The 18,691-nt window shown below is 44.3% G+C and overlaps 4 protein-coding genes across 10 annotated transcripts; 2 read left to right on the top strand and 2 right to left on the bottom strand.

Moving 5' to 3' along the window:
• Positions 1–232: 232 nt before the first annotated feature.
• LOC108046122 (integrator complex subunit 6) lies at positions 233–9,051 on the bottom strand. Of its 6 annotated transcripts, none has more exons than XM_017125685.2 (3): positions 8,911–9,051; positions 6,140–6,458; positions 233–5,250 (listed from the first exon to the last, which is right to left on the bottom strand). In XM_017125685.2, exon 3 carries the CDS (start codon positions 5,158–5,160, stop codon positions 1,282–1,284), a length of 3,879 nt encoding a protein of 1,292 aa, XP_016981174.1. In that variant the 5' UTR covers positions 5,161–5,250; positions 6,140–6,458; positions 8,911–9,051; the 3' UTR covers positions 233–1,281. The 6 variants fall into 6 exon arrangements, with proteins under 6 accessions (XP_016981174.1, XP_016981176.1, XP_016981179.1 ...); XM_017125687.2 differs by having other exon boundaries at positions 8,958–9,051; XM_017125690.2 differs by lacking the exon at positions 8,911–9,051 and adding an exon at positions 8,566–8,582.
• Positions 9,052–9,861: 810 nt separating this feature from the next.
• LOC108046151 (regulator of telomere elongation helicase 1 homolog) lies at positions 9,862–14,722 on the top strand. The gene is made up of 7 exons (XM_017125725.2): positions 9,862–10,974; positions 11,436–11,983; positions 12,309–12,972; positions 13,035–13,177; positions 13,782–13,911; positions 13,987–14,196; positions 14,256–14,722. Exons 1-7 carry the CDS (start codon positions 9,928–9,930, stop codon positions 14,466–14,468), a joined length of 2,955 nt encoding a protein of 984 aa, XP_016981214.1. The 5' UTR covers positions 9,862–9,927; the 3' UTR covers positions 14,469–14,722.
• Positions 14,723–15,191: 469 nt separating this feature from the next.
• Positions 15,192–16,404, top strand: LOC108046085 (general transcriptional corepressor trfA). Its single transcript, XM_017125639.2, has 2 exons — positions 15,192–15,352; positions 15,495–16,404. The coding sequence occupies exon 2, from the start codon at positions 15,505–15,507 to the stop codon at positions 16,249–16,251; it is 747 nt and encodes a 248-aa protein (XP_016981128.1). The 5' UTR covers positions 15,192–15,352; positions 15,495–15,504; the 3' UTR covers positions 16,252–16,404.
• Positions 16,405–16,525: 121 nt separating this feature from the next.
• Positions 16,526–18,232, bottom strand: LOC108046086 (protein lin-52 homolog). Of its 2 annotated transcripts, XR_001769372.2 has the most exons (5): positions 18,080–18,232; positions 17,853–18,023; positions 17,679–17,783; positions 17,105–17,363; positions 16,526–17,018 (listed from the first exon to the last, which is right to left on the bottom strand). XR_001769372.2 is itself a non-coding variant. In XM_017125640.2 (4 exons), the coding sequence occupies exons 1-4, from the start codon at positions 18,117–18,119 to the stop codon at positions 17,209–17,211; spliced, it is 471 nt and encodes a 156-aa protein (XP_016981129.1). In that variant the 5' UTR covers positions 18,120–18,232; the 3' UTR covers positions 17,041–17,208. The 2 variants fall into 2 exon arrangements, 1 of the variants encoding a protein (XP_016981129.1); XM_017125640.2 differs by lacking the exon at positions 16,526–17,018 and having other exon boundaries at positions 17,041–17,363.
• Positions 18,233–18,691: the final 459 nt, after the last annotated feature.

Raw genomic sequence — 18,691 nt, 5'->3', positions numbered from 1 at the left:
CTTTTTATTTTCGTTTTGATTTCGTATTGTTTTACTGCTGCTCTGTTGTTTCTGTTGTTGTTGTTGATGTCTTATGAAATTTGTTAGATACGCACATTCTAAATTGTACATAATTATTTAATCCTGAAGCAGTCCTAAAATCACTGCCCTCTGCCTAACTACCAGTAAACGTTTCCTTTTTTGTTATTACTCAATTACTCACAGGCCATGCATACAAACATACACGTAAAAAAATAGTGCAAAAATGTATTACTTTTTCTGGTTTTTATATATATATAACAAACGGTACCTTTTTTTGCTTTTCGTTTTGTCTGCCTTTCAAAAACTTATTTTGAGTTTTTTTAGGCTATGCGCTCGAGATAAAATTTGAATAATTATTTAATAGAATATATGAAATAAGAGAAAAAAAAAAAAGGATTGTAGGAAACCGAAAATACATTATAATACGATTATTTTAGATCATGAAACGATGACCTGATTTAGGCAATAAATATATGTATAATATATATACTATATAATGTGTGTGTGTAAATTTTTGCATTTTATACGTTCTCTATTCGTTTTGGCTAAAATCAAAGCGAAGTGTTCTTGAAACAGGTCCAACAAAAATTGGCTAAAATGTGTGAGGCTCATTAAGCTCAAGCTTTTCCTAAACTTTCCCTTTTTTATACACATACAATATACACTTAAATTGATATAAGTCTAATTAATATAATTCCTAGACGTAAAAGAGAAAAATAAATTGTATTACTAGGTAAAAAAAAAAAGTTACAACTGAACCGGCTGCTACAAAATCTTTTAGTTTTTCTGATTTTTTTTGTTTTAAGTTTTATCGTTAACTAATGGCTAACTTAAGTATTTATATTTAGTATAATTACATGCATCTGCCTGCTGGCGAGTGGATTTAAATCCGAGCGCCCTACAAAAACTTCTAAACTCCTTAAGTTACTAAGAAATCGCCCCCAAAAATGTGGTGTTCTCTCTGCTTTAGAATTGTTGCTGCTTGTTGGTTTTGTTGTTGTTGTTATTATTATTATTGTTGTTGGTTGTTTGGTATGCGATATAGTGGCTATATCCCCCGGCGTTGATCCCGATCCAGATCCTGTGTGGGCTGGCTGTCCTGGCATTTATATACAATATATGGAAATTGACGAGAATTCTTGGCTGCCGCAGCTGCTCTTCCCTTTTTTTGCGAACTCGATTCCGTTTTCGATTTCGTTGACATCACAGACAGATGGATTGGATGACCCCGCGGGCTCAGTGGTGCCACATGAGCCATCGTTAACTCTTGGCGACGGCCTGCTCCGCGATGGTAGCTGCTGCCGGGGCTCCAATAGATCCTGCTCCTGATCCTGCTCCTCCTCCCGGTAACTGCTGCTTGCGATCCCACCACTCCTGGATGCTGGACACCATGCGATGTCGGCGGAAGCGCAACGATTCCCCGATGCACATCTCCACGAAATCCTGCTGCATCTCATAATCGCCCTTGACCAGATTCATGTGCTCCAGCAGCAGGCTATAGTCACGACCGGGTCGCCGGATGTCCCGGTAAATCTGCAGTCGCAGTTCAATATTGTGCAAGCGGGCCGCCTCACGTTGCTCCTCGCTGAAGATGGGGGGCAGTGATTGTCCCGTGGGACTCATCTCTCCGTTGTTGTTGTGCGTCGGCGAAGAGCTGCAGCTGGTGCTGCTCTTGATCTCCAGCTTGCAGGGGCTGCTATTGTTGTTGCCCCGATGATTGTGGCTGTTGCCCATCACCGAACTGCCCGGTGTTCCTCCGCCACTATTGTTGTTATTGTTGTGATGATTGAGGCCACTGGCCCAGAAATAATGGGGATTCCCCGCTCCAGTGCCGCCCACCAGTCCCGCGTTGCGTTTCAGTGCATCAAAACTGTTGCCACCCAGCGAGCCATGATCCTCGGACGAGGTTCCCCCACTCTCCGCGCTGCCATTCCCGTTCAAATTGCTGTTGATTGCTCCCGCTCCGCCCGAGGAGCCACTGCTGGTCCCATTGTGGCAGGTCTGCAGTATCCGCGAGATCTCCGAGGCATCGTTGATGTCATTGTGGCTGAAGTAGGCGGAGCCGAACGATAATGCCGACGAGCCGGCAGCGGGCGCACTGGCTCCCAGCGGCGAAGGAGGCACCAAGGATAGCGGCGAAGGCGGAGAGATGGCTGAACTATGCGGATGTCCATAGCCATTGGCCAGGGGTAACGATCCCGGCTTGCTGCCACTCAGTAAACCGGCTGCTCCTGCTCCTCCTGCTCCACCCAAGGAGCTCAGGTTGTCCAGCGGCGAACTGAGACCGCCCAGATTGCTGCTGTAGGCTGCATGGGTGGTCAGGCCGTTGAGGGGCACATAGAGAACTCCCGAGGAACTGGCGCTGGAACTGATGATGGAACTACTGCTGCTGGCGGCGACGGAGGAGCAAACATCGCTGCCATTGCTGGTCTGGATCACAGATGCCGCTGGCGTTGCTGGTGTCACTGCTGGTGGTGGTCCAGCTGGCGGTTCGTTAGCTGGCGATGCTCCCGGCAGTGAAACACCACCTGGTACCGCATCCGTTTCCCCCGAAGCCGCATCATCGCTGATCCCATTGATAAAATTGTGCACATAGCCGTTGAGCGGCGTGTCCTGATCGCTGGTCTCCTCCTCGTTGAAATCGAAACCGATGCCCAATCGATCCGTATGGGAGACGGACATGCCGGAGTCAATTGACGAAGCCTCCGATGTGGAGCTCACAAAGCTGCTGTTGCTATTGCTGTCCTCGTCGAAGCAGCTGGAACTGGTGTTGCCATCGGCTCCCCCTGAAGAGGAATCGCAGCCGACTAGGGATGATGTGGCTCCCGGTATCGGAGATCCTGGCGCACTGCCCGTTGTTGAGGAGACGGCACTGGAGCAGGAGGATCGCGAATCCGTGGACATTCGGCGAAATTCGAAGCCACGTGGCAAAGGTCCGGCTTTCCTCTTTCGCCCCCTGGACGTGCCATCGAGTTTCTTCGAGGATCCGCCACTGCCGCCAAGCATGAGCCCGGACATTCCGCCACCCATTCCGGACATTCCGGGACCCGAACCACCGCCTGGCGAGGAACCTGGCGACGAGGGACCCGCCCCCGTGGGCGAGCCCGACCCAGATGGCGATCCCGGCGGGGCTCCACCCGGTCCATTGCCATTTGGCGACTTCATCGGCGCCACATCACTCAAATCCGCCTCGTCCACCATCACCATGTGCTTGTCCTTCTTGTACGGATTGCCAAACATGTGCTGCCGCACATTCGTCGGCTCGATTTCGCGCAGTGGATTGTCCTTGTTCTTGAGGTACTCCTGGTAGTTGCCCATCTCGGCGATGGGCAGGCAGTGGCCCGAATCCTTGGCCACCAGCGAAGCGGGACGCAGGAAGGTCTCGCGCATCCTGGCTATTTCCTCCACCAAGTCACGACGTGGTATATCGAAGGGATTGCGGTACGTCTTGGCGGACGACTGATGCGTCAGCTGCGGCACCACAATCGTATAGTTCTCCACGGGCTCTATTTCCGCATGCAGCTTGGCAAATGTGTCCCGCAGCAGTGGATGTCGCACCAAGTCCCTTCGCAGTGCTGCACCCGTGCAAAGTTTGGCCGTCTCCACTTGGCGATACGGTGGCTTGGGCTGTTTCAGCTGCTTGTAAACCTTCAGGCAAAGATTCTCCTGATCCTGCTTGGCCGTATTCTTGATGTGCTTCAGCTGATTCGCGATCGTCGGCGACAGGTAGTTGTCCACATTCTCGGGCAGCAGGAACTGCAGCAGCTGATACGGCACATTGATGTTGACCAGCGCCTTGCGCAAAAACGGGCAGTAATACGGCGGTATCGAGCGCACATAGGCGTTAAATTTGTACATCAGATCGTTCGGCGGACTCATGTTGTACTTGTGGATGAGGTCGTGAAGGATGGGCAGCAAAGCCGGATAGTTATAGGCCAGTACGTAGAGGTGCACCTGCGAGAAGTTGGGCGCTGCTTTTAGATAACCAAAGGGCAGCTCAAACCCATGCATTCCATTGGTCACAATCACCTGCCAGCACTTGTTCATCTCCCGCTTGTTGAGGATCTGCAGCGTCAGTGGACAGCCCTCGATCTCGTACTTGTCCACGGGAAAACTACGCACCAGCTGCGGTTCATCCACCGCCGGCGTTAGGATCTTCAGTTTGGGATGTGCGTCGCGCGGTGGCAATGTTATCGCCTTTGAGTCCGGCCAATAGGGCTCCGGCAGTGGCCAATAGCCGATGGGGAAGGTCTTCTGCGTGATGTGCTTCTGCACGTAGATCATCTTTTTCACCGGCTGGAAGACAATATCGGGTGGTGGATCCGCTCCGGACGTTAGAGATGTGCCCGAAATGGAAATCGAGCCCGTTCCCGCTGATCCGCCACCGGAAGCGGCACCGGCACCAACCTCTTTCGGTAGCAGGGGCTCAAACTGCAGCACTACACCCGGCTGAACCTTCTGGACCAGACTTTCGATGCACTGGTTGAGGACATAGTGACTCCGCACTCGATATGACCGTCCGCCGGTCACCTCGCACATCCTCTCGATTGGGGAATCATCGTGCGGCACCTTGCCGTCCACTCGCTCGTCAATTTTGTTGCCCGGCATTCGGAGGACCAGCGAAAACAAACGCTGATCCCAGCGGAAGGGCTCCTTGGTGAATTTCGTGCCAGGTATTTGGTTGCTAAGCGGCAGTATGATCTCCTGATGGACACCGTTTCGGTACGAATACCGTCCGCCGTCCGTAATCACAATGATGACCGAAGGTTCCAGGTAAAAGGGACACCTGCCCTGGCCGTACGTATCGATGCCCGACTGCATCCGGTTCAGATTCAGCAGATCAAAGGCATTCCGCAGCGATTCACCCATGGAGGTGAGGCCGTGGCTCTGCAGGTTCTTCAGTTCGTTCATGAAGGTCGCGTGATTCTCCTTCCACCCAGCCTTCACATTTGCCGGTGGCTCCTCGAACGTGAGCAACATGTAGCGGTCTCCGAGGCAATCCTGCGTCCGCTGGCGATACTTCAGGAACGTCTCTACGGCGCCCTTGGCAATGTCCAGATACGTTTTCTGCACCCCATTCACATACGCCTTCTGGCACATGGACGACGAGGTGTCCACGAGGAAGAGTATGATTGTCATGGCGGTGATTGATCCTGCGTTCTGTTGACCACCTCACCTCTCCTTTCCCGAACTCCTCCTTTCAGTCAGTGTGGTTCCCGCTCTGTTATTCTTAAAGAAAAAGAAAAAGGTGTCAGGATTAACACAAAATGTTATGATTTAAGTTAGGGTTGCAAGCCGATATTATATCAGCTGAATATTTTTACGTCTTATAAGGGTTTCTATTTAGAGCCAAACTAGTGTATTTAGAACACCTGATGAACTGTAATCCTAAACAGGATTAATTTTGTTTATAAAATATTAATATAAAATAATTCGATTTTTATTATTATTTTAAGTGTTCACAACTTTTTAAATAACTTTTTTTCTGTCTAAAAAAAGTACTATTCTGCAATAAATTAATTGAATTAAAATTGGAATGAAATAATTTTTTTATTGACCCCAAAATTGTAAAAATATTTTACCCATCGTAAAGTAAATTTTGAAATAAACGTTACTCTTCCTTGACACTTCTATAATACATATATTTACACTAAATCTAATTAAAGCATGACGTAATTTAATTCCAAGACACAAAAATTCAAAATCTTACAGAGTGATGCATAAATATAAAATAGACTTCAAAATATTTGCCGCATGAAGAAATACGGGTTTAAAACTCTTGTTTAAAAATAACTAAAAGTAACCAAAACGAAGAAACTTAATTAAATTTAGCCGCTACACGCTTCTGCCAATCAATTTTGCTTAATTGGTTGAAAATCCGGTCTAGGAACATATACTTATTTTGAAATAAAATAACTATTTTATTTTGTGGTTTTAATGACGTTCAGAAATTTAATTTCAAAGAATTAAAGTAAAACCATTTTTAATTTCACAAAGTTTTGAAAAGTTAAGATTAGGAAATTATCTATGTTTAAATGTATTCCCAAAATTTTGAAAATATTATCGATAAGTGTTTTCGAAACGTTTTGCATATCAACCAATATCTAGTTTTACTTACTTTATCTATCTGTTATCGTTATATCTCTCTCTTGCTCTCTCTCTCTCTTTCTCCTTCTCTATTTTCGATCTCTTTATTCTCCCTGCCTTCTTATTATTGTTGTTGTTGCGATCTCTTTTTGTGTGTTTAGTTTTTGTTTACGTTGTTAGCAGCTCTCTTTCTCTGCTTGTTGTTGCTGATTCTCTTGCTCTTGCTTTTGTTGTTGTTGTCCTGGGCTTGATCGATTTGCTCTTTTTCTGCGTTTCGCTGTTCCGCTTTTTTTATGGTACATGTTGCGTGAAACAGCTGACATTTGGACTGGATAGAAAACAACAACGAACTGCAAATAGAAACGGAACGAAATAGTAATGAAACGGGCCTGCAACTGGTTGTTTAATATCAATAGGTTGCGCATACGCACTGTGTGCAATCGATTCGAAAAAAGAGCCTATATAAAGATAATGGAGCTGCGTAATCACCGCTTTTATACACAAACCCTGTATAAAACAAGTGCTAATTAAACAACAAAATGGAATTTAATTTCCAGGGGGTCAGTTGGTCCTCAAGAGCTGTGTTTTCTGCGAATATTTATGGGGGGAAAAATCGGTTTGACACAAATCCAAATCCACTCCACTCACTGGCCATTATTGCTCATCTCCTCTCGCTCCTTTCAATTTGGCTATGCCTGTGCCCCCTCCTCTTTCTCTTTCTATTGATGCCCCACTACGGAGTCATTCACTCGACGCCACTGCCACCACTAACACGCTCTGTTGGCGTCGCCTAGAAATGCCCGCGTGAGCCAGGTAGGCGAGGCTCGTGATCGGAGAAATTGCACTCTTTAAAAACAACAGGTTTACAAATGTTATCCAAGTAATAATACGCTATTTACTTTCTTAAAATACAATAACAGCTTTACTGAAACATGGAAATAAGTTCAAAAATGTTTAAAGATTTTTACTTTTTATCTAACAAATTTTAAATGAAAAAGTAATTATTTACCTACATATGCAAATTAACGGAATAATTGTGATTTGTTAGTTATTTTGTTTACTTTAATATAAAGTCACCGAATATTTTATAGTTTTTTTTTAGAAATATAATAAAAAAATCAAACAGAAAACCATTTCAAATTTAATATTGTGAGCATTTTTTTCGATAAGAAATCACACAATATTTTGACAATCTGCATATAAAATAGATTTGCAATCTACCGATATTTTCTGCCGTTCTTAGCTACACGGATAACTCCACTCAATGTGGGTTAAAAGGTAACCGTAACGTAAATCGATTACACAATGCCAGCGCTCACGATCGTGAGTGTGTGTGCGGGAGAGGAACACGACCTACGCATCTCTGATTAAGAGAGGGAAGCAGAGTGGGAGAAAGGAGGCGGGAATGCCAAGACAGGAGGAATGCGGGAGCGATTAACCAAAGCCGGGATAACGATAACGATCTCTTGGCGATCACACGCTTAACCCATATCCTTACACTGGGAATTTACCATAAATTAGGGCAACTATCCAGTTTAAAGGTGTTTTTACTACCAGTGGAGCCGTAACCGTAATTGACTTGAATTTCGAGTGCAAAACATTCAATTTTTATTTGAATAAGAGCGCAAACACACACGCACACTCTCGCACATGGATATGCACACGACACGAAACACGCACGCACACAAATTCACGACTAGGGTTACCAGATGAATTTTTTTAAACTGCGGAAAATAATAGATAATTTATTAAAATTAACTAATATTTCTAGGAAAAAACGACGAATTCCGGATTAAACTAAATAGTTTGTGCTTTATCGTTGATCTGGCAACCCTGTCACCCATGCAGGTGAAGAGGGGTGGCCGCGGGGTACAAGTCGGCCTATTGTGCTCGATGGCAATCCAAATAACACACACGTCCCAAAAAAATAATGATATAAAGCCGACGAGCTCTTCAAATAATCGAGTTTTTGCTGCCAATTAATCTCGACGAAACGATGTTTTGGCCAACAAAATAATGACACGGCTCTTCGTCGGAATTCACTTATGCAGCCGCAGCGCCAGGGTTGCCAAAACACCACGCACACAAAAAAGGGGCGATAAAAACACACAGCTTTTTACGTTTGGCAAAATGGGGCGGCAAAAAGGAGAGCAAAGCCTTTGATTGGTGGTCATTTTTCATTTCGGATGACCTTAATTTGCATGTGATAATGCTGATTAGTGCACTTGCGTTATCGTCCGCGAAATCGTTATCGCCAGAGTTGCAACGCGCACAAAAATCGATTGCCCGCCAAAGCTTTTGAATTTTTGAAAGTTGCTTTAGCCATTTTAAAGATCATATGGTTAATATTTAAGGTTTTTATTCTTCACGCTCTTTTAAAAAACACTCGTTCACATCAAAACCGGCAGCCCATTGTAAAGTTTCCAATGTAAAAAAAAATTATTAAGACGCACTAACAAATGGAATTTCTCTCCTCCCAATACTTTCAATAATCTTCGATTAGCTTCTATATGCCGCGTTACGATTTTTTATTCTGTTATATTTTTACTTTGTGCCAACAGAAACAGAAATTTATCACCACCGCGCGAGAGCGAGAACACACACACGGGGGCAGAGCGAGAGAGTGAGAGTTTTTGGTTTTTTTTTTGTGGCGCCCTCTCTCCCTCCCTCTGCCGTTAAGGTGCATGAGCGAGAACGACCGACAGACGCGACGAACAGTCGGGCCCACCGAACGACCGTCGCTATTGCCATCTCCCTCTCGCCTGTTAGTTAGTATCGGGGAGTTGTTGCTGCTATGCTTACACACACACACGCCAGCGCTCTGCTCGCGCACACACATTCACACGCACACTGTTGTTGCGCTGGCGTTGTCCGCTCCTGCTTCTTCTTCTTCGCCTCGGAATTTTTGCTGCTGCCGAGCAATAACAACACAACACGACCGTTCTCAAAGTACGAATGATTTCTAGAGGTGGAGAAACATCGAGCATTCATCGATGTTTTTAAGACATCGGTGATATCGATGTTTGGCAAAGCATCGATGTTTTTCCATCACTATGTTAAAATACAAAGTTTTCCTAACATAAATGTTTAAATAAAACGTTTTCCTGACAGAAATATTAAAAAGCGCTTTAGAGGGGGACAAACGCCAATGTTTTCAAAACATCGATAATATCGATGTTTGGCAGGGCACCATCGATGTTTTTCCTTCCAGTAACTGGTATTTTGGAACGGTCGAAAAGCTACTGCGCTAAAAGCACTTAAACTTCGAAAAATGGTCGCACCATTACCACTCCAGTTTTTCCGAACCCTGTTATCGGCTGTTTAAGTTTATGAAAATAACATTCTACTTAAGCGCTTATTTCAAAATGACCATTAGTAGGCGAACGTTTTCCATATTTTCCTCATAAAATAATAACTTTACGTAAATAAATCATTACTCATAAAATGCATATTTCAACTAAACAAAAAAACAACAGTTTAAGACTTGTTTTTTCCGACTTTGACCGGTTTATCCGTAATCAGGGACCCAATATACACGGAACCTAAAAATTTGAAGTAGTAAATTCGGGGGCACAGCCTCGAATTAGTTCACCGTTTCTTTTTATTTTTTGGCAATTTGAAATTTGTATTTTATAATTTTATTAATAATCTGTGATTATATTACTTCAAATATTTAAAAAAAGTTCAGTTTGCTTTGTCGATAGAGATAGAAGTCTATCGTTGCTGTTGCTATCGTTATCGTCCCTGAACACATGTTCACTCCGCTTTGGCGCGTTAACACGTAAATAAAAATAAAAGTCCGGAAATTCGCACGCCAAAATGCCGGAGAGCCAGATCGCCGGCATTCCGGTGCACTTTCCATTCGAGCCGTATCCGGTGCAGCGGGCGTACATGGAAAAGGTGATCCAGTGCCTCCGGGACGGAACAAATGGAGTCCTGGAATCGCCAACGGGAACGGGTAAAACCCTGAGTCTGCTGTGCTCATCCTTGGCCTGGATCCGCACCCGCCAATCGGAGCAGCAGCATCAGATGGTCAAGATGGAGAAGGGCGATTTACCTGGTCTAGGAGGAGCTGCTGGAGCCGATCTCTCCGAATTGGCCAAAACAATGGCCAGGGCCAACAACTGGGGCGTTCCCAAGGTAATCTACGCTTCGCGCACCCACTCCCAGCTCACACAAGCCATGCGGGAACTCAAGAGGACGGCCTACTCTAACATGCGATCCGTGGTCTTGGGCTCCCGTGATCAGCTGTGCATCCATCCGGAGGTCATGAAGGAGCAGGGCAACTCGAACAAGACGAATATGTGCAAGCTGCGGGTGCACTCCAAGACCTGTTCGTTTCAGGCGCGGGTGGAGTCGCGTAAGGATCATCCCGATCTGCGGGGACCCACTATCATGGACATTGAGGACCTGGTCAAGGTGGGCCAGCGTCTGAAGATCTGTCCCTATTTCGCTTCGAGGGAATTGGTTGCCCAGGCGGATATTACCTTTATGCCTTATAACTACCTACTCGATCCCAAGGCTCGCAAGGCCAACAAAATCGAACTGGGGAACACTATCGTCATCCTGGACGAGGCCCACAACATCGAGAAGATCTGCGAGGAGTCCGCCTCGGTGCAGATCAAGTCCTCCGACGTGGCCATGGCCATCGAGGATGTAACCCATGTGATGAAGGTCTTCGCCAGCGGCGAATCGCAGGATATGGGCGCCGATGAGCCCAAGGACTTCACCCTGGACGACCTCACGCTGCTCAAGGAGATGCTGCTCGAACTGGAGAAGGCCATCGACGCGGTGGTGGTGGAAAACGTTGGCGAAGGAACCACCTTTCCCGCCTCCATGATGTATGAGCTGCTCGGCAAGGCGAATGTAAGTCGAGCTCAAAAACAGATTTCGAGGTCAATATGACGGAGAGTTATTTAGGCTTATCTTAATTTTAAAATTTGTTTAATTGGGGTGTTTGTTTAAATAATTTAAATATTTTTGTTGAAAATTTTTTTAAAAAATTTTACATCTTGATTAAACAAAAAAATGTTAAATATTTTTTAATCATATAGGAAACAGGTTATTTTAATCCTTTGTTTTTATTTATTTAATAAGGAGAAATGAATTGAAGAAATAATTTTGAAATTAATTCCCTAGTGTTTTTTTTCCTTCCACGCAAGTTTTTATTTTTCATTTGTACACATTGTTGAAAAGAAAATATGTATAGAATGGAAACCAAATCTAAAATTGGATTAAGAAGCTTACATTTTTTTTTACAAAATGTGAGAAAGTCACTTTTATAGTTACCTTGATTGAATATTTAAATTAGCTCCCCATCTTTTCAGTTTACCTACGGCAACGTTGCCACCATAGTATCCCTGCTGGACAAGCTGGTGCAGTACCTCCTGGTGGCCTCCCAACAGATGAGCATCCGGAAGGGCGGCACCTTTACGATGCTCAGCGATCTGCTGACCATTGTGTTTGCCAACAAGGAAGACGTGATGACCAAGGTGCACGCCAGCTTTAAGGTGCATGTCCAGGTGGAGGAGACCAAGCAGCAGGGACAGGGCAAGCAGCAGGGTGTTAATAAACAGGGTTGGCTAAGCAAAGGAACGATTGCGTCCGCAAATAGCTCAAGCAAAATGGCCAAAATCATCAACTTCTGGTGCTTCAATCCGGGCTTCGGCATGGAACAGCTGCTCAACACCCAGGTGCGCAGCGTAATCCTCACCAGCGGCACGCTGGCGCCGCTCAAGCCCCTGATCGCCGAGCTGGCCATTCCGGTGGCCCAGCATCTGGAGAATCCGCACATCGTCGACCAGTCGCAGGTGTACGTCAAGATCATCGGCACCGGACCCGACCGTCAGCAATTGATATCCAACTACACGAACCGGTGAGCGTTACTTACACTTGAAGGCCATTCAATAATACACAATGGGTGGAGTTACTCTATTCACTTTTTAAAATGACAAAGCTTCATAAATTTAGATTGTCTTTCCAATCACATCAATTTTTTTTGGCGAATTTCTTACGATATAATCAATTTAACTAATAGTTAAATTTTTTGTATACCGTGCATTATTTAAAATGCAAAGAAAGTACTTTGATAATAGTTTATAAATGATTTAAAAAAAAATGTAAAAGTATTATTTTTCCTATCTTACATATATTTTTGTTAAGATTTGAGATATTTACCTTTTTCTGCCCTCCTTTTGCAGTGATAATCCAAAGTACATCAGCTCGCTGGGCCAGACGATCCTGAATGTATCGCGAATAGTTCCCGATGGTCTCCTGGTCTTCTTTCCCTCGTATCCCATGTTAAACAAGTGCGTGGACGCGTGGCAGGCGAGTGGATTGTGGGCGGACATCTCGGCCAAGAAACCGATCTTTCTGGAGCCGCGCAGCAAGGACCAGTTCACCAGCACGATGGAGGAGTTTTACCAGGCGATACGCGACTCCAAGGGCGCCGTTTTCATGGCCGTTTGTAGAGGGAAAGTTTCCGAGGGTCTGGACTTTGCCGATCGCAACGGCCGCGCTGTGATCATCACGGGTCTGCCCTATCCACCGCTCAAGGATCCAAAGGTGATATTGAAACGGCGCTATTTGGAGGCAAACAGGACGCGGGAGAACCAACTGTTGAGTGGCCAGGAGTGGTACAATCTGGATGCAACGCGGGCAGTCAATCAGGCCATCGGTCGTGTGATCCGACATCGCAACGATTATGGCGCCATTCTGCTCTGCGATTCACGGTTTAAGGACGCCTCCCAGGTGCAGCAGCTGTCCAAGTGGATCCGGGGCCACCTGGGCGACCGGCCGCAGTGCTCCCCCTTCGGTCCCATCGTCAGGGAGTTGCGCCAGTTTTTCAAGAACGCCGAGGCCAACGTGAGTCTCAAAAGTGTTTTGTCCGCTTTCATGGTGTAAATGAATCCACCTGAATTCCACAGATGAAGCAGCCGGATGAGCGGGAATCAGAGCCAGCTTTGGAAACGGTTTGCAAGACTGAGGACGAGCCACTGGCTGCCATTCCCAAGATCAAACGGGAGCCGGGCTCCAATGCCACCTTCAAAGCAGCCAATGAGAGGGCCATGTATGTACCATTATATTTAACATCATTAATAATTATTTCGTATATGCCACTTTAAACCATTTTGAAATCGGTCTTAGCTAATATCTAAAGTTAAGAAAAGTGAGGTGTTTGGGGTCACCAAAAAGGCTTAAAATGGTTGCATCATGAATTGTTAGCTCATTTTAACTAATTGAGTACTTTTATATGGTACCAAAAAATTTATATAAAACTTTTAATAATTAAAAAATCAAAGTGCAGATTAATATAAAAGAAATCCACAACATTTTAAAGGCATAACCTTTTGCAATCAGATTTTAAAAGCTAAAGTTATAAGTTACATTTAAATTTTTTTGAGTTTTTCCGGCTCGAGGTCAACAATTGAAAAATGTTTTAAATAAAAGTTTTTAATTTTTATTTTTTATTATTTCCCATATATTTCGGTTGCACTTCGGCAACCGTCTTCAGGGCAAATAATTTTACACGTCTGCACCGTCGGACGTGGAGATTAATTAATTTTTTAAAATTAATTAATTTAAAAAAAAAAAAAAAAAAAAAAGTTATAAGTTACATTTTGTCATTGTTTCTTTATGCTTGCCTTTTATGCTAATATTTGTTTCCTCTACAGCAAAGTGGAGATGGCCAATTCCATAAAGACGTGGTCTCCCGCCGATTATGCCAGTGCCGCTGGACAAAAACTGGGTGGCTCGGCGCCCAATGCCATGGACTTTATGAGCCGTCTCGACTCGAATGTCTCGGTAAGCACGAGATTCCCATGAATCTACATTTACTTTCTGTTTACTCGTTGTTTAGGCCATGTTCCCCCATTCCAGAGTATCGATTTCAACTGCTGCATGGATAGTAAAAGTGGTTCCTCTGGCTTGGTAAAGATTCATAAGCGGGAACGAAGTTCACCAACGCCGCCGGAAACATCAAGCCAGGTGGCCAAGAAGCGTTACAAACTGGTGGAGAACATCAAGATGGAGCCGATTAGTTCGCAGGTTAAGGAGGCCCCCGAATCAAGGGCCGATTTTCTTCGGGAGGTGGGATATATATTAGCGATTACTCTTAAAGTTTTTATTATATATATCTAACCTTACAGCTGCGCAGCTTGGTTAACCAGGATGAATTCCGCCGCTTCGGCAAAGCTCTTTTGGAATACAAAAGTGGAACGGATGAGAGTTTCCAGGCCCTGATGACTGTCCTCTGGGAGGTCCTTGCCGCTCCCAAGATGCGTTATATGCTTGTCGGGATGCGGAAATATCTAAAAAACGAGCACAAAGGCGAATTCGATCAGAGGTTAGCTAAGCTCTAGGAACCTGAGCCTCTTTTAGGTGACTATTCAAAACAGTTTCGGAAATAATCCATTCCACGGATCTGCCTGAATATGTGTTTTTATACCTGGCTGTATTTTTTGTATAATATTTGGGGGGATGTATATATTATATAAAATTTTAAAATATTATAAATTTAATGGAACGAATCTTCTTTATAAAAGTGTTTATTAGGAATACAAATTATATTAAAATTATAAAATAAACAAAGTTTCTCATTTTTTTGACATTTTAATTATTGATGATGTTTTCTAATAACATGACTATTTTATTTTTATTTAGTCGTTAAATTCAATTATTGGGTTCGTGATAAATTGGCATTTTATTGCTTTCTGGCCTTTTTGAAAGTATTAATAAGACCGGATTTGCATACATTTTTATTAGCTGAAAATAATTACTTTTGAAGTTCATTTATTATCTCGTCCCTAAGATATATGTTTGAGTCAGTTGTCGGTTGGCTTGGCAACAAATCTGTGAAGTGCAGCCAACGCAGAGCGCATCCAATAAGTTCATTGCCAAACGGGCCGAGCCGAGTCCCTCTAATGCACTGTATGCACATCCCCATCGGTTTTCGCAACCGAGTCCGAGTCCGAGTCCCAAAAACGAGACCGAGTGCAGCGAGAATGCAGGTCGGGTCCGAGTTGCTACGACTTCGGACTTGGGAGGCACGGCACTCGCACTCGCGTGGCAACAATCGTCCAGGGCGCACGGCACTCACGCAGAGCTTCTGGAGGAGGTGATAGCAATAGCTTCTAGGGGGCCAAAGCCATACCCCGATCCGAGTAGGAGTCCAATTCCTGACCCGCAAATACCCGCTGAATTCATCCGCCTCGTCTAATTTACGCCGCTTTGATTGGGGCACGCAGTAAGTTGATTGCATTTTCCCAAAGCCGTTTGCTATTTGCAACAAGTAACAAGGGTGGGTGGGTGTTGGTTGTTAGCCTACGCAACGACCTTGGCCTGGTTTAGGCACTTGCCTTAATTGCATTTTGTCGTGCATCGTGCAGCGCATCGCACATGGTGGAGGAGATTGGCTGCCAGAGACAGACGGGCATTGTGGTCGCCATGCCCAGCCAGGTGGCATCGAGCACCGGAACTCCAGCTCCAGCCGCCGGCGGCATTCACCAGCAGCAGCAGCAGCAACAGCAACATCAGCAGCAGCAGCAACATCAGCAGCATCAGCAACACCAACAGCAGCAACACCACCAACAGCAGCAACACCACCAACAACAGCAACACCAACAACACCACCAACAGCAGCAACATCAACAACTCGCCAGCAATATGAGCCTATTGACCGTTAAGGGCGGCGGTCGTTACCTTTGGACCGATCGGGAGCTACTGATGCACCTCCAGAACTACACTCCGCTGATCCTACTCATCGATTTCGTGGAGAAGACCCGGACCAAGCGATTCTACGAGAGCTCCGAGCGCTATGAGATCCTCATGCTGGTCTTCATCATGCGAAAGGGAGCGCCGTTCTGTGAGAACAAGCGTTTTCCGGCGGAATATTGGGTCAACCTGTCGGTGGGACCAATTGCCGAGGCTATTGATCGGTTGCAGGCGGCCATCGACATACCGGATCCCCAGCTGCCGATCCATATGAGCGTCACGGATTTGACCAGCTGGAAGCAGATGTTCGATCTGGCCATGCTGGATATAAGGCGTTTTGCGTACTACACCGATCCTTTGCAGCTGGCCGATGCGGGTGTCTTTAATCGAATCACCTTCGAGCAGCGATTCGGAATGCAATGGCAGGAGTAGTAGTGGGAATCGATACAGGATATATGTCACGGAATACAGGATATAAGCACACCCCCTGCACCAACACAACTCACCACATTTTGATGGATCACGGAAAGGGTAAAATACGTTAGGCTGGTTGTAAACGGTGACGCAGTTAATTTACACTGTTTACAAGTTAAAGCTTGGAACTATCCTTAAATCAGAGCAGATACAATCGTTAACATGCCTAATATTTGCCAAATTTGATTTATTAACATATATGTATATGTATTACCATTCTTGCGGCCAAAACTATTATTTAAAGACACAGATTTATTTATATTTATATATAACTCCTTAAATTTTTAAGCAAATAATATGTCACAAAGAACCATGATGAGTTATTACAATATTCGCATTCTTTTCATTTTAACAAATTAATCAATGAAAATGTCAATTTAAATTCATTGGGTATTTAAATTTATTGGGTACTTTTCATAAGAAATGCTATTAAATTTATTGTATAATCAGGCATTGTATAAACAGTATAAACTGCCATAAATAGTTCTTGGATTACTCCTTTTAGGCGAACGTAAAAACCGATCCATCCTCCCCCAAATAGACAGAGTTATTTGTTGCGTTAAATTCCCTGCATAGCGAAATCTACTGTGCCTTCTCCACCACTCCTCGTCCTCCTTTTCCTCCTCCACAGGTCCACTCGCAACGTTTCTAACTTCATCTCTCCTCCGACTCCTCAAATGTATCTGTAATACAACCACTGTACTGTCGACGTAGGAACCAAAATGCTTTAATGGAAATAAACGTTAGTTACTGTTCAAAAGCCTATTTATCTTTATAAAATTGTGATACATTCTCATCGCGCATTACTTACTATAAAAAATATCTTTATGTACAATTAAACTACGGCTAAATTCTTAATTACACATCGTCGAGATCCTCGGCAGTCCCATTTAACTGGGATGAGATGATCCGAGCTCATGGCTGCCGCTTGGGAATGCGTTCCCGATCGAAGATGCCCAGCAGCTTCCCGCGAGTCATCTCCTTGGCCTCACGGAGTCCCAACTGATAGATCTCGTCATGCATCGATTTTATCTTTTCTATCAGCTCCTCGGGAGTGAGTTGGGATAGTTCTGAATAAGAGAACAAAACTATTATTTAAATATTGTCCAAATTGACTTCTGACTAAACAAGAAAAAACTATCTAATTAATTTATATTATATATGTATTATATATTTGTAGACTCCAAGATTAAAATATAGTATATAGTTTAGGTTTTTGAGTAAATAATATAGAAAACGATATAGATCACAATTAAACCAAAACAGTATATTATTATATTTGTATGGAAACAAACCCAAACCTATATATAAAACTCATTCTATGAGTTGAGTGCCATCTATGCTTGCCCCTATACAATGTTTACTTGGACTAGGGGGTTACTCACGATTGATCTTGGCCGTATCCTCGGTGGTCAGGTTGTTGGCATAGTCCGTGGTTCGCGTGTAGATGGGCGTATCGCTCATGGTGAGGAACTCATCCATACCAGGAACTGAAACACCGAAAAAATAAGGTTTAAAATAGGAACAAGTGTGGGGTACCACACGTCTTTTACACTCACATCGCTCCGGCCACTGGACAGGCGAGGCGCGCAGCGTTTCCATGGAGATGAGTTCGTCTTCCGGCGTATCCGGCTTCTTCTTGTCCTCCGACTTGTCGTCTTCGGCGGATAGCCTGCTCCTTGCGGACGCCGAAGCCTCGGCCACTTCCTCGTCCGCTTTCAGAACGGTTTCTGCAAGAAAAACACTATTTAATAAGGGTTCCCAATGGTTTTTAAGCTTCACTTACCTGGCCCAAAAAACTCTACAGCTGGCTCCACCTTGTTCATCTTTAAAACGGCAAAAAACGACCACAAAAACTAAATAAACAGAAAAATGCAAGAATTCCGTGGGCTAAGTCAATCTCTTGCCACCTGGTTGAATAAATGATGCAGCGTTGCCACCTAATAACTATCGCACGCTATCGATTAATACCACAGTCAGTGTTGCAAAGCTCCGGGATGTATAAATTAAATAAATCTTGGCAAACAAAGGACTGTTTTCTTATATTTTTCTTATTATTTATAAACTAAATGCCTAGCAACAAGAAAATTTAGATGCATTAATTAGTGTACATTTGAGTGGAGAGCAGGCAATGCTCTCGTTCTCTCGCACGCTTGACCAACGGCGCATAGAGACAACTCTGCGCGAGGTCGCCTGCTCTCTTTCGCTCTCACGGTAAAAAGCACTTGGCATGCTGCGCACAGTGACGTCTAAAATTATATGCCCCTTAAAAGCACATGTGCCCCAATTGTCTAAGTCAAAGATTTTTAAAAAGTTAAAGAATCAAGTTTATTCAATAAACTTTAATTCTTTGTTTTTGGGGATGACATTATCCTTTTATATGATCCTTTCTCATTAT

This window comes from Drosophila rhopaloa, unplaced genomic scaffold (genome assembly GCF_018152115.1).
Source record: "Drosophila rhopaloa isolate 14029-0021.01 unplaced genomic scaffold, ASM1815211v1 contig_3, whole genome shotgun sequence".
NCBI classification, from domain to species: Eukaryota; Metazoa; Arthropoda; class Insecta; order Diptera; family Drosophilidae; genus Drosophila; species Drosophila rhopaloa.
Note: the sequence above shows the minus strand (reverse complement) of the source record. Positions and strands in the feature narration are given on the sequence as shown.

Excerpts from the sequence above, each read along its gene's own strand:
- LOC108046122 (XM_017125685.2), bottom strand. The coding sequence starts at position 5,160 with ATGACAATCATACTCTTCCTCGTGGACACCTCGTCGTCCATGTGCCAG.
- LOC108046151 (XM_017125725.2), top strand. The coding sequence starts at position 9,928 with ATGCCGGAGAGCCAGATCGCCGGCATTCCGGTGCACTTTCCATTCGAG. Across the intron at positions 12,973-13,034 it reads TCAAGAACGCCGAGGCCAAC|ATGAAGCAGCCGGATGAGCG; the intron begins GTGAGTCTCAAA and ends TGAATTCCACAG. Across the intron at positions 14,197-14,255 it reads GGGCCGATTTTCTTCGGGAG|CTGCGCAGCTTGGTTAACCA; the intron begins GTGGGATATATA and ends CTAACCTTACAG.
- LOC108046085 (XM_017125639.2), top strand. The coding sequence starts at position 15,505 with ATGGTGGAGGAGATTGGCTGCCAGAGACAGACGGGCATTGTGGTCGCC.
- LOC108046086 (XM_017125640.2), bottom strand. The coding sequence starts at position 18,119 with ATGAACAAGGTGGAGCCAGCTGTAGAGTTTTTTGGGCCAG. Across the intron at positions 17,784-17,852 it reads TGTCCAGTGGCCGGAGCGAT|TTCCTGGTATGGATGAGTTC; the intron begins GTGAGTGTAAAA and ends TCGGTGTTTCAG. Across the intron at positions 17,364-17,678 it reads GGATACGGCCAAGATCAATC|AACTATCCCAACTCACTCCC; the intron begins GTGAGTAACCCC and ends TCTCTTATTCAG.